Source organism: Dysidea avara, chromosome 3 (genome assembly GCF_963678975.1).
Source record: "Dysidea avara chromosome 3, odDysAvar1.4, whole genome shotgun sequence".
Lineage (NCBI taxonomy): Eukaryota > Metazoa > Porifera > Demospongiae > Dictyoceratida > Dysideidae > Dysidea > Dysidea avara.
Genome location: NC_089274.1, coordinates 3,853,822 through 3,881,174, shown reverse-complemented (window position 1 = coordinate 3,881,174; position 27,353 = coordinate 3,853,822). Strand labels below are relative to the sequence as shown.

Sequence of the window (27,353 nt, the reverse complement as noted above, 5' to 3'; positions counted from 1 at the left end):
GATCAGTCACAAAGAGCCTAAGAGAGCAGTCCAACACCCTAATATAGCAGTCAGTTATTTTTTTATCATAGTAGGAATCATGGAGATTTTGGCTTTCTTGCCAAATATCATCTAAAAACCAGCCTCATTTTTCATTCATGACAGCCTAGCAGTATTGGTTAGGCACAGCATAGCCCATAAAGGTATTCAGAGTGACACCAAATCTGTCTCTATGAAATTTATAAAAATAAATTAACATGACTTTTCTACTAATGATGCCTTCAGCCAAGCAAAACTCAACTATATTTGCTGGCTTGATTTCTTTGCTGTTCAATATTGCCTCAGCCCAAGACATGCTTTTTCGCCAACTGCAACAGGTATATGCATCATGGACCTACCTTTGTCCTCCTTTACATCCTATTTATTTTTCCATGTAGGTGTTGATTCATGGTAACGTATCATGGCTTTTGTGTTTCAATTTCTGTCATGTAGAGGTGTTTCTTGTACTTTTTTTCATTTGTAACACTGTACAACAGGTGGAACACAGTTGAAAATGAAGCAGAATGTCCACTTCATGTTTCAGTAAGTAATAGTTGGACCATGCGTTCAGTAACAATTAATTGTTACAATGTGTCTAGTTACTCTAGTACAGTGCCGTTCATTCCTTTCATGCAGGTTCACCAATAATGAAGTTTTTAAAAATGTAAACAAACAAGTGTTAGTAAAAATATCATTTGAATAAAAAGCAGTGGAACAAGAAAGGTCATCTACACCTGCAGCTATACTAGTGGACATTTAGCCATGAGATTAAATGTCCACTAGTATAGCTGCAGGTGTACATGTAGATGACTTCCCTTGTTTCCCCTACTCAAATGTTAATTTTCTAATTGTTGCTTACACTTGTAGTTTAAAATTAAGCTGGATTGTCAACCATACTAGCTACTGGTTTTGTATAGTTGTTTATTCAATAACCACACACATGCTACATGTTTAATTTGGTGTACTCTGTCCACAGATTTGTGTGGTTGATTCTGGTACCTCAGCTGAAATAGCTTCTCTGAATAACGTCACTTACGTGGTGAATGCCGTTAATCCACTAAATATTTCAGCTATCTATAAGGGAGGTGACAAATCAATGTAAGCGAAATAGTTGTGTCTGACACTTGTGTGCATAATGGTGTGTTTATGTGTTGTGTCTATTCAAAAGATCTCTAAAGAATGGCTGCACGTTAGTTACTGTATTATGCACCATAATTAGGGGTGGTTCTAGAAAAGTAGCTGACTGGTTTCCGGTTCCAACTCCAAAATAGAAGTGTAGCCATACAAGATCATGGTCAGCCCTTTCTGGCACAGAGGCAATTAGGATCCAAATATTTGAAAGGGGACAAGTTTCACCCTGAGGCAAGGCAATTACAGCCGCTAGCTATGAGTAACATCATTGAAAGTTGAATCACAATTACTAAAATGTTAATTATTTTTAGAGGCACTTTACATGTTTGAAGGTGCTTTTAATAGAAATGATTTCAGGTGATTATGTGACAAAAATTTGGTGACAAAAAAGATTACTAATATTATAAGTAATGCCTTGGTAATATGCTTCATGACTACTCTATTTAGAGTATGCCATTCTTGTTCATAACTTTTAGATTTTAAAAGCTAAGTAGTTTCCCAGGAACTAGTACAAGTGATACCACACTTGACCATGATGCATCTTTGTCATACATACATGTGGCTACTATCCAAGGGTGTCATCAAGAGTTAATATTATTAACTCTTGGTGTCATGCATAGTAAACCTATATATGAGATTTTAACCTCATTACTACCAATTTTCTTCGATCAAGTATCTAACAGCCACTTCTGCATTGTACAAGTGATTGAGCTACAAACATGTGAAACATGTTTTGTGGTCCCTGTACACACTTGTCTGTTGCATGCCCTCACACACAGGCTTTCCTTGGCCACATGACATATCATGTGTCTTTTGTTCTCTGCAATACATGTGTACTTGAATTATGAGTGTTGTGTTTAAATTACCATATATAGTGCTGCAGCTATTTTATACCTGGTGTGTAATAAGACTTATGATAATGCAACACTGTCATATTTATTCAGTGATGTTCAGTACTATGTGAGTGAGTATGAAATAGCAACTATTTTATCCATACCAGGTGATTTTTGTTATTTTGTAGCATTTTGAGCTTGTATATTCCAAGTTCTGCATCCCTTCTGTCTTATCCATTGCTAACACAGCCACTGTAGCAATATCTTCTGGAAGTGTCAACACAAAAGTGACTGCAGTTAAAGAACAGACAGATTGCCGTGGTTACCAAACCAGGAAGATTTTGTTTGGTTCAGTAATTATCATCATCATTGTTGTAGCTGTTGTTTATTTCAGAAAGAGAACAAGACATCATATTCAACATAAGGAGATTCCCCTGCATCAATAGAAACATGTTATTTATACCTTTGTAGCTATATTTAATTTTGCACTGGTACAAGCCTTTTAATTTCCAATGGATTTTTGTATATCAACATTTTGAAATGCTGCTGTATGTTATACAAAAGAGTGAGTGAATTTTTGTGTGTGTATGGCTCCATGTACTATGATAGCTACCTATCATAGTACATGGAGCCATTCCATAGTCATGGTATTTTTATCTGCTTCTCATTTTTACATACTAGTTATTTCAATATTTTTGCTGCAATTATCATAAGTGGGAATCAGGAGTGTATAAATAAGCACAACAAAATTCCTTGCACTCTACTGACTTCTTACACCACAGATGTTGATGACTTCAAGGTATTTTGGCAAGATGCCACATAAGAAATGTTGTCAGCATATTAGCTTTGGAACTTACTTTATCTATGCAGTAGTGATGCATTGTGGCGTGTTTGGAGGTAAAATTAGTAATTCCATCAATCCTTGTCCCCCAGAACTGCAAACTGGGGCCTCTATATGGTTTACCCATCGCATCAACAACCGGCATTAGGTCAAGATGATTAGAATGATAGCTACCTATACTTGGTGTATAGTCCTATACACTTAATAGATGATGGTGTTCAGTTTGCAAATGGACTAAACTTTGACAGATGGAGTTCAAGTATGAAAATGTCTCATTTCCAGTTTACATACCACGTCAATGATGCGTCAATAAAATTGGGAGTACATAGTGAAAGAGTATATTCTCTTGAAAGCTTATACAACATTCATAGAACTTTAATTTGATAAATTCTTGCATCATATCAAGAACATTGCCTTATCACACAAATAAACTGAATTTTTCATTTAATGCAGTTTGAAACTTCACAAGTCCATAACTGGAACATGCAGTCCTGCAGACAATTTTAATTGTTCACTCCCAATACCTGCATCATTAGTGGTTATCTATATAATCCCTATAATACATATATCATCATACTCTGATATAAATTGTGTCTTTGTATGATATTCTTAGCAGAACTAAAGCACACTGTACCTGCATGTTCTTGTGCACTTGTTCCTTACCACACCCTATTCATTGTCAAGTCCCTACAATAGGAGCTTTAGTTGTTGAAGCCAGTGCTGGTATCCACTTTGTAGTGTACACACCTTAGGCTTCTATTGGTGATTTCATGAATCAAATGGTTTTGCTTTCAATATATAATTATCCCCTTTCAGAGCCACTTGGCTGGACATGAATATTGATGTACAAAGTTCAATATTTACATAGTGTATGCATATCAGATGAGACAGTGCTGAAGGTGTTGGCACCACTGTGACACTATCCTGCCCGACTACTACTAAATACTGTCACCTCCCTACAAGCACAACAACAAAAACATGCATCCCGTGGTACCTGGATCCATTCACAGAAATCTAATTTTAGTGTTAACAGGACTGTGCCAAGCACAGGACAAAAAATGCAATTCAGTTTTGAAGTGTTATATGCATGTTCACAGCTAGCTGGACATGTTTTAAAAAAATATGTCGGGCCTCCATTCAAGTAATGTACCACAATATGCTTTAATCTCGTGATCAGTTTCAAGGTCTGATATCCCCACTCCATTAAATATTGGCCCACCTTGTTCACTAGTACTTTTTCTACAGATATATAGCTGTAGTCTGTATGCACGCATAGATAATGGCTGTAGCTAGTGGGTGTTTAGATGACTGCCCTAGTTGCAGCAGCACACAGCAGATCAGTGGCTTAACTTCTGAAATTTACTAACCCATACTTTACAAGGGGCTTTAGTGGAAGCCAATGCAAGTCTTCTCTATCCAACTACTGCTTTGAAGCATGTGAAGTATATCCCGAGTTTGACCATTAGGTTTCTATTGGTGTCTAGTACTGTTAATTGTGACCACAGCTCATAGCAGTTGTCCTGTTTGTGCTCTCTAACACAGTTTTATTCAGTAACATGATGGCTGCTCGTGATGTTTTACCACTTGACATACCAGCTTCACTACAAGACTGGGTCATTGATAATATTCAACTTGGCAGACAAATCGGAAGAGGAGCGAATGGCAGGATCCTAGAGGCTAGATGGGAAGGTACTGATGTGGCAGTTAAGGAAATACACACCATTTTCATGAATGAAGTGAGCGAGGAAGAGTTTCAGGCGCTTAGACAACGTTTCTTGCGCGAGTGTGAGCAAAGCAGCCGATTACGTCATCCCAAAATAGTTCGTTTCTTCGGTATTTACATTTCTCCTGGTGCCAGAATACCTAGTTTAGTCATGGAACGACTTCACTGTAGTCTAACTAATCTGCTAGAACAAACTCCAGTCATTCCGACAGAAACGAAACTGAAAATTCTTTATGACGTGTCGTTAGGTGTTAGGTATCTACATTCCCGTACTCTTCCTATCATTCACCGTGATTTGTCGAGCAATAATGTTTTACTTTCAGAAAGAATGGAAGCAAAAGTTGGCGACCTAGGTACAGCCCGTCTTGTTGACCCGATAAAGCAGTCAAAAATGACCACAGCACCTGGTACTATTCATTTTATGCCTCCTGAAGCATTAGCAGATACACCAGAAAATGTTCAATATGGAAAGGAATTAGATGTGTTCTCATTTGGCTGTGTAATGCTCCACACTCTATCCCATCAGTGGCCCACTCCCTTGGAACCTGTAGTTACTGATCCTACAACATTTGAAGTCAAAGGTTGCACAGAAGTGGAAAGACGCAGTCAGTATTTCAGTAGAATGGACAGAAGCAAGTTAGGTGTGCTGGTTTCTTTGATTGAAAGCTGCCTCAGCAATCTTCCCAAGAACAGAACATCAATAGTGACACTATGTGAACAGTTGGAGGGTCTTGTCAATAAGGAACACCTCTCGGATTTGCCGCAGCTGCAATCACTACAGACAATAGGTGTTGAAATTAAAAGCAAAGGTGATAGGCTATCACAGCACCAGGGAACACAAAACCAGCCTAAAGATGAAGTAGATTTTGATGAAAATACAAAAGTAGATGGACTGGTTTCCAACTTGCAGTCTTTGTCTCCTTACCAATCACCAGCACAACTTCAGACACTTGCATCAGATATTTCAGGGACAGAAATGGGGCAAGACTTGTTGAAGCAACTTACTGTAGACAAAGTACCTCCATCATCGATGGAAAGTATTACTCCCATGATGAATCCAACCATGCCGAAACAGGTATGTTGTTATTTTAAGTGTGTGTGTGTGTGTGTGCGTGCGTGCGTGCGTGTGTGTGCATGCGTGTTATCTGTTTTTGGCCAGGTTCGCACAAGTACTGGAAACAACCTCAAGTTTACATGGCAGAAGTGTGCTGATCTTCCCATAAAAGCATTAGCCTTATCTGTTGCTGAACTTGATGGGAAATTATATGCTGCAGTAGATGATAGTAAAAATACCCCTCTTGTGTATGACTTGCACAAAGATTGCTGGTCTGTGCTGCCCAAACTTCCATATCTTAGATTTAGTCTAGTGGCTGTACCTAACAGGAAACAGTTATTAGCTATTGGAGGAAGTGTAGTTGATGGTAAAGCAACCAACAAAGTATTTCTGTGGAATGAAAAGTATGAGAAATGGTTTAATCGATACCCTGACATGCCAACTGCACGATGCCTTGCCTCATGCATTTCCCATGGATCATCAGTGATAGTAGCTGGTGGAGCAACAAGTTGGGATCCTAAAAGTGCGATAAGATCAGTAGAAGTTCTTCATATTGCTGACAATCACTCACACTGGAGTGTGGTTAAACACTTGCCTAATGCTATTGTTGGTGCAGTTCCTGTTATCGTCAATGACAACTTGTACATTGCTGCAGGATATAATAAACACAAACAGAGTACACATAGTATAGTTACTGTATCTCTACCATTATTACTACAGAGCAGTAACAAATCCAGCAGTGGTCGAGTGTGGAACAAATTATCCGACATGCCTTACTCTTCTCAATCCATCAACCACCATCAAGGTCATCTGATCATCTTCAGTGGAGATTACATGGATAAGCAAACTAAAAAGTGGACATTGTCTCCAATGATCTACATCTATAACACTTATACAAAATCCTGGGAGTATGTTGCTGAAAATTCGATCGAATATCATTTTGACTTGTCCATCCATGTAAACGATAGTCAGATCTTCCTTGTGGGAGGCTTGACTGGTACACACAATAGTGACATAGATGATGATCTAGTAACAACATGTATGTTAGTAACAATCACACCACAGTGATATATAGCTTTTTATGTTTGTATCTGACTATATCTTGTAGTTAAGTCCATTTGGTGATCTTATATTATTAGTCAACTCTTAACTGTAAAGAATGCAACAGCAACTGTCTGGGTATATGACCCATTTTTTATAAATAAGAAAAGCTGAGATATTTGTGACTGGATTTTGGAAATGGATAGCCACACCAATACACTACACATTCACACCACAGCCATACCACTAAGTTGCTTGGGATTCTTTTCACGAGTGGGTATATACCAGTCACTAGGAATGCTCTGGCACCTTGCACTGCTAGAGACATGGACACCCTTGGACAGTTGCTCAGATGATTTCTACATGTATTTCTTTCACTTTGAGTGGCACAGGTAGTCTTTAGAGCCCAGTATTTAGGTTGGAGACTCCATATGACCTGCTTCGCCATTTTCTGTTGTTATACAATTGCCTGCCCACCACAACCATGGTGGTATGCCTGTGTTACAGATACTGCTATGAAAAAAAGCATGGTTATATCAGTAACTAGCTTGCATGCTGTGCATGGGTTAAGCATAACGGTGGCTGCATTCATGGTGAAAAATTCAAATTCAAAACTTTTAGCCTTGCTAAACTATACTGGATTGAAATGTTTAAAGTTGCATATCTCACAACCTATTGATGTGTGTACATTGATGGTTTTCCCAAATTAGGTCACATATTGGACTGAACCATGCAGTCAATAACCATCGCTTTGAAGAGTTTCTATAGCTAGCTCTCCTAGGAAGATAGTCCTACTCTGTGTAAAGGCACAATTAAAAAGTATAAGGCACCTTCAGAATACATATCACTCTTTCAGAGTAATGGTAAGTTCTACATGTAGATGATTCCTTGTACTGAGTGGTGGCTACTGTTTGTTTACAATCGTACATTGTGAGAAGTTTGAGCGTTTGGTTGAATATTAGTATTTGCGTGCAGGATTGAGGTATATTCTAACAGGACAATCATTTGCATATTCTAACAGAGTAGTCACTGCATTCATCGCTCTGTCAAAACTTTACATTAATGTAATTTTTTCTAAATACTTTGAGGGCATATAGCTAGACTCCTATACTATATAGCAGCACAAAATTTAGCCACTCTACTCTATTGTTATTGTTATTAAAGCTTTACAGTGACCAGCACTGAAGGTCTGACAGCAACTCTGTTTCCTGTTCACTGCCTACATCTGTTTCCATGCACATTCTTCCATTATCTTCTTGCATGCTATACAGTTTCAGTGTATATAAGAGTCTTAGCTCACATGTCAGTGTACTTTAAAGTTGGTATCTATTGCATTCCTGCAACGAAAAAAAAAGAGATAGATACTAGCTTAAGGCCACATAAATTTAATAATTAGTTTTTCATCCCTGCCAGCGTCATTGCTTTACTTACCACGTCAATGATGTATTGTACTATTGGTGGCTGAATACAGCTATTAGGCAAAACTAGTAAGCAACTAGAACAGTTTAAAAGTCAGATTCAGATAATCAGTTGACTGCATGCATTTTGCACTCATCTAAGGATAGTGGACCACTTTGAGAAGTACCAAAGAATTTGAGTATTTTGATGAGTTGAAAATTTGACAAATGTTAAGAGGGAAATTTTAATGAATTGGAAAACAAATTTGTAAAAATTTTCCCAGTCACTAAAGCCATTAATAAATGATTGATCTGTTTTCCGTCCTCCACTCAGGCATATTCTCCTGCAGGTGTTTCCACTGTTTCATTATAAGATTGGTGGCTTTTACAAGCCATTATTTCCTGGGCACAACCACAGCAAACTGCATAAAAGCATAAACTTAATTTATTAACTTCACATTCAAAACAGCAGATTTAAATTTTATTTTTTACACTAATAGCTGATTTACATGACCAAAATATGATCCTCTTTAATCTAGCTATATAGTATTGAGATCAATGAGAAAAGGAAGAGTGTGACTGACCACTTAATCCATAATAGTGTGCCATAGTCTTAACTATTTTTAGGATGTTCATCTGATAGCTAGGTTGTGGCTGCTACACTATATAGCTAACAATGACAGGTCTATGCCAGCTCTAATATATAACATACAGTTTGAACCCCATCTTCAACTACCTACAATATACTATACAAATAGTTCTACAGCAATGAAAGCTGTACCATTTACCATCAAATAAATGCAATTGCACGGTCCTCACAAACCTAGTCCAAATTCACCTAGTTCTCACAAACCTGAAATCTCAATTCTACATGTCAGCAGGTGATCAGAAATCACAGCAAGGCCATAATAATTTATATGAGTCAATGTTAGTCATTAATTGCATGTAGTATCCTTTCACGAATTGCTAGCAGGGTTTCATTTAGGGAGGGGCTTTCCCCCTTGACAAATTCTCGCCCCCCTTAAATTTTAAGCGATAGTTTAAATGAGGATGCTAAAATCCAAAGAGGGCATGTTATTCTCAGGTGCCTGAGAATGTACCAGAAGCAATTTACAAGAGTCTAAAATGCAAAAAATCGGAGTGGCATGCATATCACATTCTCAAGTTACTGAGAATGTACTAAAAGTAATCTATGAGAAGTCTAAATGCAAAATTTTCCTGGAGCAGCAATCTGCAGCTTGTCAAGTATCACAGAATACACCAGAAGTAGAGTTTAAAATACAAAAATTTCTGGAGCAGCATGTCACAATTTCAGGTACCTGAGAATGCACCAGAAGTGATCTATGAGAGTCTAAAATACAAATATTTAATGCGCCAGAAGCAATCTGACAGTCTAGTGGGCATGGCCCCTAGATGCCGTGCACAAAAAAGCAAACTTGCCCTGCCCCCCCTAGTCATTTTCTAGATGAAGTAATCTTGCGGATATCAATAAGATCATCAACATTGTATCATTATTGTAAAGTAAGTTCAGCAGACTAGTTTTCATTTAAGAGTTCTGTGTTGCGAACTGAGAGGCGGGCGCCGCCTGTCTAGAAATTCGTGCTCTAATATCACATTCACATGGTTAAAAAACAGAACTCTTTCGGAACTCACTCAGCATTACAGCTTATCCTCCACCTTTCCAGCCTCCAGCTCCACATATGTAATACCAAGAGTACATAATATATATATTATGAACTCTTGGTAATACTGCCTTACTGTTGTACCACAATCGATTCCATCATTGATTTCAGTTACAAACTTTATCATTGTGGGATTTAAATTGTGTTTGTGAGGAAAGGCGATGAGTAACGCGGGTTTGGATGAAGGCACGGAAGATATGCATGAGATTGATATTGCGGAGATCAAGAAGTTAAAGGTGGGCTACTAGTGCATTGTTTATCATAACGTGGTGTTTGGTTATCAGGTGCAAGAGCTTCGCACGCGACTCGTGGATCTAGGCTTGAGCAACAAAGGAAACAAACCGGAACTTGTCGCAAGACTGATCGAGCATTTACAGAAGGAAGGTCGGTGATGTTTACTAGATTTGGGGGCTGCTTGCTGTACAGAAATTTCTGCTTTTCTGGGGCACGGTGTCTGTTGTTTTAATCTCGGACATTGATCAGTGGTCCCACTGTTTTCTTTACTATTTAGTTTTGTCTTTTGTGCTGAGGATGGTTTAACTTGGAAAATGTACACTACACAAGCACACATACTAAATGTTATATTTACCCATCACAGCTGAAGAAGAAGAATTAGGTGATGAGTTACTTGATGAGGACAATCTTGAGGAGTCCTACGAGGGAGACAAGAAGCCTGACACTGCTGCCAACGAACCAACCAAGAAGGTATCGATAGTGCCAACCATTGCATGTGGCCTTAATCTGTTTCAATAAAGCTACTTATTGTATGACAAGGAAATTTTGGTGGAAAATTTGACAAATCTTTACTTCATCAGGTTTGAATATAAAAGTTGACGAAAATCAATCAACTTTTCCATCAACATTCCATCAAAATTTCCTGCCTTACATTACAAGTACACTCTCAAACCCATATTTGAATTATGCTTTTTTTTTTTGAGGAACTAAATTTCAGCAATTTTGTGAACACAATAGCATTCATTGATGTGGAAAAACTTTTAATTAAGATAATCCAATGCAAAAGGCAGGTTTGTAAACAATGTGATTTTACATTCCTCAAACAGAAAAACTTTGTTTTATTGTTTGTCTGAGGCTAATTCGTTGTACAAGCAACAAGACACTGAAAATGAGAACACCTACATAATCGGCCTTTATCTTTAGTAAATCAGTCCTTGGTTGATATCATACGTAGGTTTCTGTCTAATAAATTTTTGCCTCAGCAGGAGAAATCAGATGTTACTGATGGCAAGGACTCTAAGGATGAGGTAGCAGATGATAAACCAGCAACAGAGTGAGTGTGTAGCTGTGCAATGTCTTCAGCCCCACCCACTCTTTCATCTTTACAGTGACAAGCCTGCAACTGAAGCAGCCAAGAAGCCAATATCTCAGATGACTGCACAGGAGGTGTGGCTACTGTAAAATGTGCCCCACCCACTGTTGCTTGTTTACCCAATAGCGTGCTGAACTACGTGCAAAGAGGTTTGGGGTGAGTGAGGAAGAGGCGAAGAAGATGGCTCGCCGTGAAAGGTATGTTGATTTTTTGATTTGCATGATCTTGTCAGTATCTCAGTGAAGATTTACAATATCATGTACATATCATAATAACATTAACGTCTTCTCAGGTAATATGGCCTAAGTTGTTAAAGCACTACCATGTAGGCCTGCCATGTAGGCATGTACTGTAGTGTTTTGCTCTCTGTGATTCCTACTCTTTCTATTGTTAGTGACAGCAAAATGGTTTAGTAGTTATATGGAAGTGTAAAGTGACTATGCATATCAGCATATCGCAAGTCTAATAGTAGGTAGAGTCAATGGCGTAATTAAACCCGGGCCTAGGCCCAGGTGTCAGCAAATTGTTAGATTTAAAACAGACATTTTGTATACCGCAATGCCAAGATAGGCTTGGCCAACTGTCATGGACCATGGGCGATGTATCAAAAACTTGAACAAAACAGCAAAGAAGGCTTACTGGTCTTAGGTCTATACTCTAGAGTATCTCTTAGTGAGCAATAGTGGACCATTGATCGATTTGATTGAGGCACAAACTACCACGTCCCTTAAATTAAATTTCACGTACGTACATTAGGCTGTGGCATTTAGACCATATAAAAAATGTTGAGCATGTGTCCTAGCACATGGTAACAGTCGTGCTAAATGGCCAGCTTCTTCAATGCTATTCTCTTCAGCACTTCCACTCACTCCATTTAGCAAACGTGTGATGCATCAGTTAACAAAAGGATCGTCTATGCTTGAGATAACAAGTAACGAAAATATTAGTTACTCACACTAATTATTGTTCTATTTTTAGACTAGCTTACTCATGTGATAGTGCATTTAAACAAAGGCAGTTGACCTGAGGCTTGAGATAACACTAAACTGCACTATGAGGCGATGAATTGTTGAGAGAGTTGGTCTGCTATATATTAAACTAGAGGGGATTACTCGGAAATAGAGATAAGGAGTCAAACTGGAATCTGGAGTGTAATTCACTAAATTCAGTGAACGAAATCAGTGTGGCCAGGAGTGTCTAACGTAAATAGCTATAACGCATTATAATAAGTAATTCTATACTGCCAGTGATGTATAGCTCTACTTGATCATGGACAAATATGTTGGAGTACAGTTGAGACACGTGAGAGTGAGATGAGGCTTAATCTGCGGTGGTTACATTCTACTTACATAGATAGTAATTTGTAATATAGCAGCTACTTGGATATGATGTAAGTTAGCTAATACTACACCGTATGTTGGCTAGCCAATCATTGGGTTATTAGCCTTTTTGTACAATCATGACATTAAGTGTTCTGTGGGGGTGTGTCACCCCATCACCTTCCGGTTAGCTACGCCACTGATTGCACTAGGCCCTGGTGTCAGTCTGGTTCTAGTTATGCCACTGGGTAGGGTCTGCAATTAGAAAAATTGTTATTTTCTAACCAACTACTTAAATATTGTCTTGTGCATAAGTGTAACACCAACATGGCACCCAAGTTTGTCACTTTCGTTTGATTGAAAATGATAGAAATGTCCAAGTATGGTTTTACAACACCTACTTGGCTGAGCCATCTATTCGCTGAAGTTTAGCCAAACTGATGTGATTTTTGTAAACAAATACCAGAATGAGTGATGCATCAGTGAAACAGTCTCCAACAGCAATGATACAAAGTTTATAAACACCTAACAATACGGTTATCTCGCCCAGTGAATGCATAGAGCAATCCAATGCATGAAATAGGCACTCACGTGATCAATTAAAATATATATATATATTTATTAAGACTTTACCAACACAAGTGCTGAAGGTCTGTAGGACTCCTGGTCCTATTTCCTGTTTAAAGTTGTTACAGAAAGGCTGCAGCACATGTTGTTGTCAGACCCTCAGTGCTGGCCACTGTAAAGTGCTAATAATAAAGAAAGTATGTTCAAACCACGGCCAATACACCCAATGACCTTGAAATCAAAGCATTAGATTATCGTGGCACAGTTGTGTTATACTTAGCCTACCAATAGTTTTGGAGGATTTCAATTTTTTTGCATTGTGGACTCTATAATAGGCCACACATGAGGTCAGGCAGGTCCTTGGCGATCAGTAACTGCTCAAGTTCCAAGTAGTATACAATAGACCTTATCTGCAATGACATCATAATTGACAAAATGGCCGTGTTTAGTGTGGGCACTTCATATGTAATCACTAAAATGAGCTTTGTTTGTGGATTTTACGACATGGAACTATTGGGTAAGAGGTTAGCGTGATGTGAAATAGTCCACCAAAAGAAACCAGACTTAAGTTTTGGTATCGACTCAAAACCATGCGAATTTGTCTTGTAATAAGTATGTATGCCTCACCTTACCCCTTGCTGCAGTATGTAAACATTAACATAGTGAACCACCATCTCTCCCAATGGTCAAGTGTCCACACTATCGGCCGCCTTTTTGTGCTTTGACGTCATTGCAGATAAGGTCCATTCAGCATACCAAAGTTTTTTCTCATTTTACAATCTAATAGAACATTCAGAAAGCTATTACATTTGTACTAGTGCCAGCTAACTTAGCATATCTGAGAGCACACATGTAATATGGAGCTCATTTGAAGGTATCCATGATCACATGCTTTTGATGTCTTCGTGAGGGAAGGAGTATGAAGGGTACAATACTGCCAAATTTCTTTTTCCACCAAATACATATACTGTAAAATTTGCTTTTTCGTTGTAAAATAATTTTTGTACGTACAAAAATTTCTTACATGAAATTTTTTGCACAAGATTGAACTACTCTAATAGAGGAGTCATTCATATAAATCATATGAAAATATTTTTACATGAAAATTTTTTTGCACAGAAATAAAGCAAATTATGGTACTTTCTGATTTACGAATCATACAAGTTAATGTTTTCTTTACACAGGTTTGGACCAGTCGACGCTGGTGGCAGCTTTAGTAAGAAAATTAAATTATCTGATGAGGTATGTCCACGTATCAGTGTTTTTGAAAATTTCTGTTTGGGAAGATTTTCTTATAAACTGTTGTAATTAGTGCCTAATTGAATAACTGTTCAACAAACAGCTGGTGAAATTCTACCCCTTAATTTAAGATAATTGCTCTAAAAGATTTCTCCTTGAATGATATCAATGGAACTTCTAATTAGACCTCACTAATAAGGACATGTTGGTGATCAGGACACTTGTACATGGTCCTATTTGCTATTTGCATACACTGATTTAAGGATACCTAGATAATCATCTGATTTGTATAGTATGAAACCATGACACCACTATAACAAGGACACTTCAACCTGGCTGGCCCCAATGTGTCCTGAATAGGTGGAGCGTATATATATCACAACTCCAACTAGGGTGCTAATTTTTTTTTTGCTTATTAGGAGATGGAAAAGTTAAAGGCGCGTGCTACTCGTTTTGGATCGTCTGTGTCTCCAGCCTTAACATCACTTGAAGATGACGCAAAGAAAAAACAGAGGGAGCAGAAATTTGGAGCTGTACCTGTCACGTCACTGAGCTCGGAGGTAAAATCATTGAAATTCTCTTTTAGGCCAATTTGTTTTTCCTGTAGCAAAGAAAACAGAAGAGAGCTGCAAAGTTTAACAGTTAACTTCACTAGACCAAATCCTCACTGCACACACTCACTCTCTAGACCACTTTTTTCCTTTTTTAGATGCTGTATATTGTGCTATGATTTATCCCATAGGTGCAATGTATAGTGGAAGTACTTAGTAATAAAATGTCTTGTGATCATGTTATAGCTGTAAACTGTAGGTCCCAAACATTAAACTGTACTTCATGACCTCATTAATAAAGACCACCTCATTATGGTGACCATGTCAAGTCGGTCCCAGCTAAGGTGTACTTCATGACCTTATTATAATGACCATGTCAAGAAGTTCAATCAATGTTAGTATTGAATTGGAACCTGTAGATGAATTAGTTTCTTTTAAAAGGAGTCAAATCAAGCCATAATCAAATATAGGAAGACAAAAAATTACAATTTGACTGATGATCGTTGATTTCTGATTAAATGGTGGATAGAATTATTCTTTCACAGTAGCCGTCATTCCATCCAGTGACACACATTGACACTTACAGCTGCTGACTGGGCACTCTTGGTGCTCCCTGCAATAATGGGATAGTTAACACTCTAAATAGTGCCCACCAGCAACCTGAACCACTCTGCTATGTGTAGTGTATGGCCTCCATGACGACATGTCTGACACCACGTGAACCATGATGCCAACTTTTCATCACCAACTATAAAAGAAACTTTGAAAATGCATACCCACAAATGTAACCATGGTTACCTGACTGAGAGTCTGGTATGTGTGACCCTGATAATATACTCATGTTGAGCAGACAGAGTGCACATCTTGGAAGAGGTTTACGACAGTTGGGATTAGGACAAACCGTACCCTATACATAAAATCAAACAATGCATATATACTGCATAGAAAACTGTGTGTGGAAAACAATCAATTATTGTAAACTTTAAGCAATGTTAGTGTAATATGAACATGTACCTCTGTACCATAACCATCATAAACTAAACTCATCTTCACCTTTTCAAACACACTTTATGTAACAACTCTAAACAGGCTGTAGGACCAGGTGTCCTACAGACCTTCAGCACTTGTGCTGTAAATGTAAAGCCTTAGTAAATAAAAAGGTAAATAAACAACTGAATTAAAAATGCAGTGAAAGCAGTCGCCACATCACAGTGGCAAACTTTAATGCCACTTGTTTAAAGCCATCTTAATCGGGTAGGTGGATCCAAGGTTTGACAAGGGGGGGTTGGCACAGCTCCCCAGAAGCTAAAGGTATTTATATGATTCAGTGAAATTTTTGGTGTAGAGTAGTGCACAAATGTATAAATCATACTAAGTGGTCTGCATTGATCAAGAGCTGCCATGTTGGGATCAGTGACAGCCGATGAGTTCAGTAAACTTTCATAATAGAATGACATACAAAGGACTAAAATTGCAAAAAAAAAAACGAAAAAAACTGGCAGGCTACACATAATGAGTTGCAATTGGTGCTGCAGATGAAGAGTGCTACATGTGGTGACTGTTCTATTTGAATAACTGCTATATTAGAGTGTCTCGATCTTGCTTGTGTATATAAATTTTTTTTTTGGGGGGGGGGGGGGGGAGGGAGGGCAAGTGCCTCCTGTGCCCCTCTCCTAATCCACCACTGTTAATAGAGACATTTTGATGACATTGAGGTCCCATTCAGTACAGTACACAGGAATTTGCTCAAACTTATCACTAATGCAGAGATAGACAGTTGTCATCGTTGAGTGTAATATGTGTACCTTAGGTCCTGTAGGTACCTGGCCGTAGCCTCTGTCTCCAAAATACCTTCCTACTGATGATGCTCCCCGCTCTAAACAAAAGCACACAACATTACATTATTGCTTTAGAGAAATAGTACAGGATACATTGTATTTATGCAGGGCACATGTAGAGGTATCCTCAAACACAATACTGTGTTACTGTATATAGTGTACTGTAAAAATAAGTATTTTTCATGCATACATGTATTATAAATTTTACAACAGTGGTGTCACTTTAATAGAACTAGTTTAGATCCAAGAGTGTAGCCAGAAAGTTTTAGAAGAAAGGCAAACCTGACTGTTCTATGTTGAAGGTAGGTGACTGCTCTATTAGAGAATTTGCAGTACTAAATTCTCATTCAAATAATTTCCTAAGGAACTGCCTCGGTTGCCTCAATGGTAGCTATGCCACTGATATTATCTATGGTACATATGCAGTTAATGCTACTGCTCAATACAGGTGGAACCTTGACTACAAAAATGATTGCACTTTTAGAATAGTTGACTGTTCTATGTATAACAGTGATGAACAGTTCACCAACTCATACGTATGACATATCAGACAACTAAACACCAGCTGGTCTCCAGAAAATTGAGAAACTACTAAAGAAGTTGATAGTGCTCTTTTATTAAAACAAGTAAGCTATCATAAAACTTATCCTCACAATACCTCACCTGGTCTGGTTCCCACACTCTTGTTACAGTAGGAGCAGATGAGATGAGACTGTTGGGATGGACGATGGCTACTGTCTAACTTCTTGTGCTCAATATCTAATGAAGCTCTGTAGCAAGGGAAAGGAGGTGTGGCTGAATGCATAAGTGGGTGTAGCTACAAAAGATCACCTGACATGCCACAATCTCCATTGATCCAGTAATTCTCTGTAACTGTAAACCAGAAAAAAAAATCTAATATCAGTTTTAGCACTAGCACACGTTCTCCCCTAACACAACCGTGTATGCATGGACATTATAGGACAAGTGGAACTTGTCAATGTGGACATTTACAAATGAGAACACAATAATACAGATGATCAGTTGAAGTCCAAAAGTATATGTTAATACAACATTTGGAAAACCCGGACCAAGAGTTCATAATACTTGATGAGTGGGGGAGCACGACAACATTGATAAACAGGACACCCAAGGTGTCCATGGCTTTGAGTTTTGAGATACATTTTTACAGATTTTGAAGAATATTTTACGTGCTAGTGGATATAATACACATAAAACATTTCTAAGGAATACCACATGGGATGAGATAAGATTTCATGGATTTTCACTACATCACAGTACCTTACCTGTCAAACCAAGTTGTAACTTTTGCCACTTTTGGTGTGAAGGGCATTGCTTGTCCTGCGACCAGACAGGCTGTCTGAATATCACTGGTCTGCAGAGAGGTGGGTGGGGCAGAACATGAAGGGGGTGTGACTCATTTGTTACAGACACACTCACCATATCAATGTAGGCTGAAATCAGATCCAAACCGTTCTTGTGAGAAATACCTACATGGAGTAAGACATGACCAGTGCACCTGTTGTATTGTGACGATTGTTAGAAAACTATTATTATGATTTTAGTCTGTTGTATCCTCTTTTGCAGCTTGGTAAATTTTACAATAGAAATAAAACAATTTTAGTTACCATCAAAATCATCATGGACAAACTCAACCCCTAGATTCATTCAACTTTCCGTGTCAAATTTTGTACCAAACACACATCAGCTTTTATGTTCAGTACCTGTGAGGAAGAGACCATCAATATGACCGCCATTAATGAGATAGTTACGAAGTTGGGTCAAGTACAAGTGAAGCTACAGTGACACAACAAACAACATTGCCACAGTCTTGTCAAGAGATACATTACATACCTTTTTGTCATCTAAAAAGTGACAAGCAAAAGCCACCCTGTCCTGGTATGATACTCCAGTCTCCGTCTACAATAAGTCAATATACTAGTAAACTAACCATTGGCATATCCACCACAGGGCCCTACCCTGACTGTGAAGCCAGGTGACTGTGCCCTAATATTTTACAGTAAAACTGTGGCCAGCATTTTGTGTCTACAGAGTGCATTGGATCCTATGGCCAGGGGAGCATGTAACTCCATGAACAGTAGAATTCAAACATGGCTGCCAAGTACTATTATAGTATCTCCTTATTAGGGCATTATACAGAGGCACATGCTTGAGTATGTTACGTTACTAGCACAACACAGCAAAGCTATGGAAATGAAGTTGAATGCACAATGGAAGAATGGTAGCACAGACAAAGCAGAGTAATCCTTTTACATTCACTAGAGACATGAAATTACTCCAGTTGACTATTCCAAGCTTTTACTTCCCTTCTATCAAAGCAGTTTGATTACAAGACAATGGAGTAGTGACCCATTCTTTGCATCTCTGTTGTGTGTGTAAAAAACAATGTAACTAATGATGTATGTCACCAACAAAAGATGCCATGATTGAATTTTTCCCGTAATGTTATTGGTGTATGGAGTTCCATATGTTAATTCCCTTGTCCATATAGGATTGATGTGCTATTGGTATAAGCTTTTAAAATGGTGGGTATACTCTAATAGAACAACCAAATATTCTAATAGAGCATTCAAATAATAGTTGCCCACTGCCTAAAAATATCTGTATGCATGTGTCATTGGTTATCTGTCACACTTACTAAGACACTGGACAATGGATCTTCACCAGAGAGAAATGAAAATGCTGCACGTAAGTATGGGTGCTTTATCTGGTGAAACAACAGTGCAGCTAGCGATAATTGCACAAAACAAAACTAACACATACTTCTTTCTTCATGGTAGCACAAGTTTCTTTCCAAAGGTGGGCACTATTTGGAGAATAGCCTGCTACCCCAAGTGATATCATGCTCAACATATGGCCTAAAATGTAAAGAGTTGCTAAAATAGGATAGTCACTACCCATACCCACTTCTGGCCTCATCTCCACATTGGCTGGTTGCCACGGCACCATCTCTTAGTGATGATACTGCTCGTCTCACATGACCATGGAACACTGCTATAGCTGCTGCCCGTTCAAAATTCTCCTCCATTTCTTCCCTAACAATGCAAAGCAAACAGATGATACAACAGCTGCAGTAAGTGAATCTATACCAATACACTACAAGTCTCTACCATAAAAAGCACTACTATATTTAGCCCCCCACTACAATAGCTAAATATTTCAAGGGGATTTTTTTTTGCTAATTTCAAGGTTTTGGGGGTGAAGGGTGAAAATTTTGTCCTTGAAATGTTTTGGGACTGTTTTCAAATCTACGAAAATTTTATTTTTACATTGCTCAACCTCAAAAATATTCCTCTTTGATATATTTAGGCTATACAGTAAGCACTGTAATGTTAAGCCACTATATCACAATCAGCACCACCACGTCAAGTCACCACCACAATTATTTTAAGCTAGTAGTATAGCTAATGTTGATGTAGTTGGATGTAGTTGTATCTTATTGGTTGTAAGAGCATGCATGCACATGTATGATTCTAATTATGTAACACTTGTGTATGGACGTTATGTTGCAATGATTTTGGATCCATTTCACGCAACCTGAAGAATGGTCACAATGGATAAGACGATTCAAACATTTTCATCAAGCTTCAGGGATCGCAAACAAAGCAGAAGACAAACAAGTAAATACCTTAACATATACCATGGGAGCCAAGGCTGACGATATATTGCAGTCATTTCGATTGTCAGCGGAAGACAAGAAGAAATACAACATTGTGAAAACAAAATCTGAAGCCTATTTCGTTAAGCGGAGGAATCCTATCTTTGAGAGAGCAAAGTTCAACTCAAAAAAACAAGATGATATGGAACCAGGATGATTACATAACAATCTTGTACACACTTACAAAGCACCACAAATACATGACCAGATGATACGCAACCAGATCGTCGTTAGTATTAGAGATGCTAAATTATCAGAAAAAATGCAGATGGATGCAAATTTAACCCTGGAGAAAGCCATTACTATGGCCCTCCAAAGTGAGTCAGTTAAAAACCAACCGGTAACGGTGCGGGGAGAAATACCCCAAGGATTTCCTGGTTGATGCTATTACAGGACCTAGTAGGAACATGCCCAGACAAGGAACTTTTAAGAACAGTGTTACACAGCCAATACGGTCCGACAAATTACGTCGCAGTAAATGTGGACGACCGGGTTACCATAGTTACTTACAATGCCCTGATAAAGATGTTGTCTGTCATAACTGTGGAAAAAGAGACATTTTAAACTTATGTGCAGGAGCAGACCTAGAGCACTTCACTTTGTTGAGAGTGATAAAAGGCTTCCTACCACTGGGACTACAGATGATGATGACAACTTCTTTGGGGTAAACTATGCAAGTGATGATGTGTCTGCTGTAGATTCTTCTGATTCTAAATGGCATAAACCTTAATCTTGAACGAACACTATCTTATGATTGTTTAATCTATTATTTTTATAGCCCACCCACAGCCCATGTCCATTGTGGCTTGCGATAGCCAAGCCAAAGCGTTGTCACAAGCACATAATGTTTTCATGATGCAGAAGGTGGGTGAAACCAAACGACAAAGTCTACTATATCAACCACTTCCAAATGCCAATAAAACTGCTGAGCCTTTGGTCAGCAATCCTGTTTGTTCAATTAATTATCCACCAATTATAAACCAAAAAGCATTTCGTTGGTAAGTACAAATATTGTCTGTTGTATTTTTTTATTAAAGATATATATATCAGGACAAAGAAATTTATCAAGATATTTTTGCTGTCCAAGGCCTAGCTAAAGCCACTACTGGGTCATCCGGCTATTGATGCTTTACACATGGTTTCGATGGTTGAGCCTGTCAGGGTTGCTACTCCTATCATGCTCAAGTACACCCTGTTGTTCAGAATTTCCCTAAACTATTCCAGGGTTTAGGCAAGCTACAAGGCTGCCCCTACACAATTTCAGTATGCAGTGGTGCACAGCCCTTTTCCCTCTGTACCCCCTGCAGAGTTGCTATACCGCTCCTTCCTAAGGTGAAAGCTGAACTAGCTAGAATACAGGAACTTGGTGTTATTGAAAAAGTGAATCAAGTAACAGAGTGGTGCTCAGGCATGGTTGTGGTGCCCAGGCATGGTTGTGGTGCCCAAAGCTAATGGCAATGTCAGGATATGTGTAGATCTGACAAAATTGAACATGATTGCGTGTAGAGGGAGGCATATTCTGCCATCTGTTGAGCAGACATTGGCACAGATTGGGGGAGCAAAAGTTTTTACCAAACTCGATGCTAACTCCAGATTATGGCAAGTAGAACTTTCTGAGGACTCCACGTTGCTCACTACTTTCATCACTCCTTTTGGGAGATTTTGTTTCTGGAGATAGCCATTTGGAATTACATCTGCTCCAGAATTCTTCCAAAAACGGATGAATGATATCTTGAATGGATTGGAAGGGGTGGTAGATGATGTGCTGATCTATGGCAGGACTCAAGCAGAACATGACAGAAATATAACAGAAACCCTTAAATGGATACAGGAATCAGGCTTAACTCTAAACCCATGAGTTTAGCAAGCCATCTATTAGATTCCTGGGCCAACTCATCGACCCTGATGGTATCCGTGTAGACCCAGAGAAAGTTAGTGCTATCAGTAACATGCCTCAACCAAAGAGTGTGTCTGACTTGAGAATTGGTTTCGACTACTAAGAAGATCTTGTAATGATTTTAGCTTATCCGCAAGATGGGGGGGAGAATTTGTTTAGTTGATTGACCATGCCTAAGAATCTAACGGATTTGGGGCACAAGTCAAGAGCAGGCTTTCATGCCATCAAAGCAGCTCTAGTTCTAGTGAAATTTTGGCACAATACAATCCTTCATTACCAACTGTAGTCTCTGCAGATGCTTCATCGTATGGTCTTGGAGCCGTTCTCACCCAACAACAGCCAGACAGTGATGTTGTTAGACCAGTTGCATATATTTCAAGAACACTGATCACCACAGAGCAACATTATGCTCAAAACAAAAAAGAAGCCCTTGCAGTCACATGGGCTTGTGAATGGTTCCAAACTGCTTGGTATCCAATTTCGCATACGAACTGACCTCAAGCCACTTGTCCCTCTGTTTTCAAAGAAACCACTGGAACTCCTTCCTATCAGAGTGCAATGTTTTCGCCTGTGCATGATGTGCTTTGACTTTACAATTTCACATGTACCAGGTAAAGAACTGTATAGTGCTGATACTCTATCTAGGCCACCATTTTCATCTGTTACTGTAGGTGATGATCAATTTCAAGCAGAAGTGGGTGCTTACATGAATCTGCTAGTACAAACCTTACCAGCTACAGAGACACGACTTCAGCAGATCAGGGAAGCTCAACTGGCAGATCATGTCTGTTCACAGGTCATGGAGTATTGTAGGCATGGTTGGCCACCCATCTCAAGTCAAAGGCCCTATTAAGAAGCAGTAAAAGATGAACTATTTGTCTGTGACAACCTTCTTCTGCAAAATAGTCGGTTAGTTATTCCTACATCCCTACAGGATGATGTCTTGAAGAAGCTGCACACAGGCCACCAAGGTATTACCAAATGCAGATAGAGAGCCTCACAAGCAGTATGGTGGCCAGGAATTAGTAAGCACATTGACGAAGCTGTTCAACATTGTTCAATTTGTTGCAAGACTCGCTTCCAGCCGGCAGAACCTTTGCTTCCGTCCCCCTTCCCAGACTATCCATGGCAGAGATTTGCGTCAGATATTTTTGAATGGAAGAAGCAGAAATACCCACTAGTGATCGGTTACTATTCTCGAACTTGCTAGATTGTCTACTGCCACTTCTAGTGATGTCATTAACCATTTGAAGAGTATATTTGCTAGACATGGCATACCAGAATCAGTCACCTAGAATCAGACAGCGGCCCATAGTATTCAGCAGAGCTTTTCCACACCTTTGCCACAGAATATGGGTTTGTTCACCGTACTAGTAGTCTGTGATTTCCTCAAGGAAATGGCGCCGCTGAAAGAGGAGTGAGAACTGTTAAAGACTTACTGGAGAAGTGTAACGATCCCTATGAAGCCTTATTGGCATACCGTTCAACACCTCTTACAAATGGGTACAGTCCAGCAAAGCTCATGTACAGAAAACTGTGAACTACCATCTCAGTCATCTCTAAGAAGCTTTCACCATGCTTACCTGACAAAGTACTTTTGAAAGAGAAGGAAGAGATGATCAAGGAAAGACAGCGTCGGAACTACAATAGTCACCATAGAACGAAAACATTAAAACCTCTAAAACCAGGAAAGAAAATGTACTTTCTTGATAAAGCAGATGGTATAGTGGTGAAAGACCCTGTTCATATGTTGTAAAGACCTCTGGCGGCACTTATCGACACAATCGCAGACATTTATTACCTTTACCAGACAATACACTACAGACCTCTGTAAAAGTTTACAATAGCAATGACGAACAAACAGAAGATAGGTATCTGGAATGTTTACAGTCAGATACATGTCGAACCAGAAGTGGACGAATTTTGAAACCACCTGACAAACTTGATTTGTGACTGTGAGGGGAGATGTAGTAGTATGGCTAATGTTAATGTAGTTGTATCTTATTAGTTGTAAGAGCATGCATGCACATGTATGATTCTAATTATGTAACACTCGTGTATGGACGTTACGTTGTAATGATTTTGGATCCATCAATACAGTACATCTTTTAATCGTATCTTTACAACTACCACCACAAGCCACCATTACATAATAAGTGTCACATACACAGGATCACTCACCTTTTCAAGAAGGACTCAAGGTCACCCTCTAAATCCAAACTGGGCCAACCACACAGAAGAATACACACATCCCTGTTGAACAAGAGCACATGTTAAAGCAAGAACTACACATGACAGACAGGCAGAATGAGTTAAACAGATAATAAGATACTACATCATCAGTCTACATGACCAGAATTGTTTTTTGCACGGGATGTATTAACTCCAAGGAGTGATATCCTCAAAAAAAAAAAAAGACATACACAGATTTCTTTAAATATGTATTTGTATTGTACCCTTGAAAGCATTTCTGCTAAAATGTTCAAACCCTGGCAGGCTGACAAATTTATAACAACAAAGAGATGTATACAGACATACACACAAATGGACAGACAGACACCTTTCAGGGCTGTGATACATCATGACATCAGGTGACTCAGAAGCCTCCACACCGTTGTGTTCACGCATCTTCTTTGCTGAAGCTAAACTACATGTACCTAAAGTAGAGGCATGTACATGTAGAGTAAACTTTATTATACAGTACATGGGACCCCTCTGTCTATTCTGGACACATTGAGACCATGTCTTCACTAGGTGTCTTGATCGTCAGGTGTTTCTACATTTGTACCACCACTACAAATGGATCCATGGACGTATATCAAAGTATGGGTACTCTTGTAGACACCTTAGTAATTCAAGCAAACCATTTACATAAACTGAATACTCCACAATTACGGGACTGTTAGTGGAATAGCTGTGAATAACATATAGGCCAGGGACATGGGCTGGATATTTCAAAGGCAATTTCCATTGGGTAGTGATTGATCAAGTAGGTACTGTAGCAGAATGACTTTTCTAACAGAGTATAACAATTTACAGTCTGACTATATTTCTAACCGCATTGTTCCTCAGAATTATAATAGCAATTGCTTAACATTACAGTCATTATTATCCCACTATAGGGGCCTGTGAGAAAGGTGGAGAAGTCTTCACTTTGTTAAATGCATAAAAATCCCATAAATCAGCAGTGACCCAACTCACTGGCAACATGCTAGGCATGTGCTAAAGTAGTCACAACAGCACGGGGGAAATGACTGCTCTATTAGAGTATTTAGTTAACAAGTGTATGTATCAGATTAAAATGAATGGCCTTTAACATTTGAACACTTTATGAGCTAGCACACAGGTAATCAGGTTCCATCATACATACATTACACTTACGTTTGGGACTGAATTCACCCTCCAGAATGCTCTGTACCCCAGGGACTGAGCCGTGTGACCTACGTCCCAACACACTCACTAGTCTGTCTTCCTTCAGTAACCTCTTGTACAGTGGGAGAGAGTTAAGGTGGTGTAACCATGGCAACATGTCCACAGGGTGTGGGAAACAAAAAGGATATGCTCTAGCCAGTTCCATAACTGACGAAGTTGTGGATTGGATCCGATTATAGTGAGGTTTTCACTTGGCTAAGGATAAAAGATGTAAGAGAATATTAATGATTGAGGTCCAACACATGTGGACTATACTGTACTACACAGCAGCAACTGTGCTGATGCTCAGCAATACCATTCTGCACCACAACAAACAAAGGACATACAAAAATATACTTATTTCATTCACCCTAGGCAAATAATATCCATGGTTAAAAATAGTACCTTCTTAATATTACAGTGAGCATAATCCAAACATACAGTACTGTACACACGCTGGCACATACACTTGTTCTCTTACATTAAATCCATATCTATTTTTAGCCCGCCATTTCATCTCCATGGCGATATCAGGTGAGTCATGGTGAGTACCAGTACAGATACGACTTCGACAGTTGACAAATGCCACCTGGTCACTGCCGCCCCATGTCTAACAAAACACACACTATCATATTGTCACCTCTGAACACTAAACCATACGTGAATACAATAGGGCTGCACCGATTCCACCTTTTACCGACACTTCACAAAAGTGCTCACCTGAGTTGTACCTGCAAGCATGAACACCCATTTCCAAAATAGCCCATATGTACCATCATGATAATTTGGTCAAATAAAGGCATGATAAATTTGATAGCCAATGTCGATAGGCAAAGGTGTCATTAAGTACAGTACGGACCATTTGAAGTACGGACCATTTGAAGTATGAACCACCTCAACTGGTGAAGTGCTCCACTATATTATGGCATAAGTAGAACTGTTGAAGAACAGAGATAATGGTACTCACAGCAACACTATTAGATAACTAGAATGTTCTAATAAAACAGTCACAACAATCCTATAAGTGACTGGCTATTCTATTAGAATATTGTCCATATTTTATCAACAGTTTGCAGAGGAGTTACTGTACAACATGGAAAAATACAAATTCTGCCTATTGTGCTAACATCATGCTTAACACTTTCGGGTGTTCAGTGTGCCAGAATAACTGGAAGGTATAAAGAGGGGTCATTTATGTGATGAGCTAATTGCTTAATTGGTAACTGCAGCAAATAAAATGGCCAATTGCTATACTGCATGAAAACAGCAGTATCATCCTGTTATTGAAACTAGGATCAGTGCAGCTCCAACACACACGCACGCACACACGCACGCACGCACACACACTGTACCACAGGAGCTTTGTTGAAGGTGTCAATCATCTGAAGTGATCCAGAGTTTGTGGCACCCAACAATGTGTTCTCAATTACTGGGTTCCATGCAAAACACACCAATGGATCCTTGCCTATATGATATACAAAATAGAACTAAAGAAAGCACAATATGGCACAAAAATATGGCTGGATTAAATCAGGCGGGTTGTATAAATGTACTTAGGTATTTTATGCATTGTAACTCAAACTATACCGCTGTGCATTGTGTCTGGATGCAAAAGGGAGAACATACCTACTGCTAAACTGGAATATGGTGATCGTTCTTTAGAGTGATACTGGAAGTAGTCATTGTACAAGATCTCCACATCTCCTGAACCTAATGGAAATTAATACATATATCAAGAATGGCATTAGACACACATGCATGCACTTACACATACTAGACACAAATGCAAGCAACACAACACACAC

The 27,353-nt window shown here is 38.9% G+C and overlaps 4 protein-coding genes across 6 annotated transcripts in view; 3 read left to right on the top strand and 1 right to left on the bottom strand.

Moving 5' to 3' along the window:
- The window catches only part of LOC136248952 (uncharacterized), a 5,733-nt gene extending 3,167 nt beyond the window's left edge, over positions 1–2,566 (top strand). Inside the window, exons 3-6 of one of the 2 annotated variants that reach the window (XM_066040825.1) lie at positions 516–561; positions 995–1,116; positions 2,025–2,109; positions 2,171–2,566. In XM_066040825.1, the coding sequence (XP_065896897.1) occupies positions 516–561; positions 995–1,116; positions 2,025–2,109; positions 2,171–2,428 (511 nt within the window). In that variant the 3' untranslated portion in view covers positions 2,429–2,566. The remainder of the gene's footprint in view (positions 1–515; positions 562–994; positions 1,117–2,024; positions 2,110–2,170) is intronic. The other variant, XM_066040824.1, reaches the window with a different exon arrangement.
- Positions 2,567–4,196: 1,630 nt separating this feature from the next.
- Positions 4,197–6,819, top strand: LOC136248939 (uncharacterized). The gene is made up of 2 exons (XM_066040806.1): positions 4,197–5,621; positions 5,706–6,819. Exons 1-2 carry the CDS (start codon positions 4,380–4,382, stop codon positions 6,666–6,668), a joined length of 2,205 nt encoding a protein of 734 aa, XP_065896878.1. The 5' UTR covers positions 4,197–4,379; the 3' UTR covers positions 6,669–6,819.
- Positions 6,820–9,798: 2,979 nt separating this feature from the next.
- Positions 9,799–14,932, top strand: LOC136248949 (SAP domain-containing ribonucleoprotein-like). Of its 2 annotated transcripts, none has more exons than XM_066040820.1 (9): positions 9,799–9,956; positions 10,005–10,104; positions 10,319–10,425; positions 10,941–11,008; positions 11,064–11,121; positions 11,174–11,244; positions 14,118–14,175; positions 14,592–14,732; positions 14,780–14,932. In XM_066040820.1, the coding sequence occupies exons 1-9, from the start codon at positions 9,882–9,884 to the stop codon at positions 14,816–14,818; spliced, it is 717 nt and encodes a 238-aa protein (XP_065896892.1). In that variant the 5' UTR covers positions 9,799–9,881; the 3' UTR covers positions 14,819–14,932. The 2 variants fall into 2 exon arrangements, with proteins under 2 accessions (XP_065896892.1, XP_065896891.1); XM_066040819.1 differs by having other exon boundaries at positions 10,938–11,008.
- Positions 14,933–15,124: 192 nt separating this feature from the next.
- Positions 15,125–26,157, bottom strand: LOC136248943 (GATOR2 complex protein MIOS-like). The gene is made up of 17 exons (XM_066040810.1): positions 26,030–26,157; positions 25,519–25,764; positions 24,698–24,794; positions 24,319–24,390; positions 19,490–19,617; positions 19,346–19,440; positions 19,221–19,289; positions 18,416–18,481; positions 18,286–18,358; positions 18,002–18,051; positions 17,848–17,936; positions 17,393–17,434; positions 17,225–17,331; positions 16,529–16,599; positions 15,522–15,630; positions 15,384–15,471; positions 15,125–15,336 (listed from the first exon to the last, which is right to left on the bottom strand). The coding sequence occupies exons 2-17, from the start codon at positions 25,712–25,714 to the stop codon at positions 15,255–15,257; spliced, it is 1,434 nt and encodes a 477-aa protein (XP_065896882.1). The 5' UTR covers positions 25,715–25,764; positions 26,030–26,157; the 3' UTR covers positions 15,125–15,254.
- Between the last annotated feature and the right edge of the window lie 1,196 nt (positions 26,158–27,353).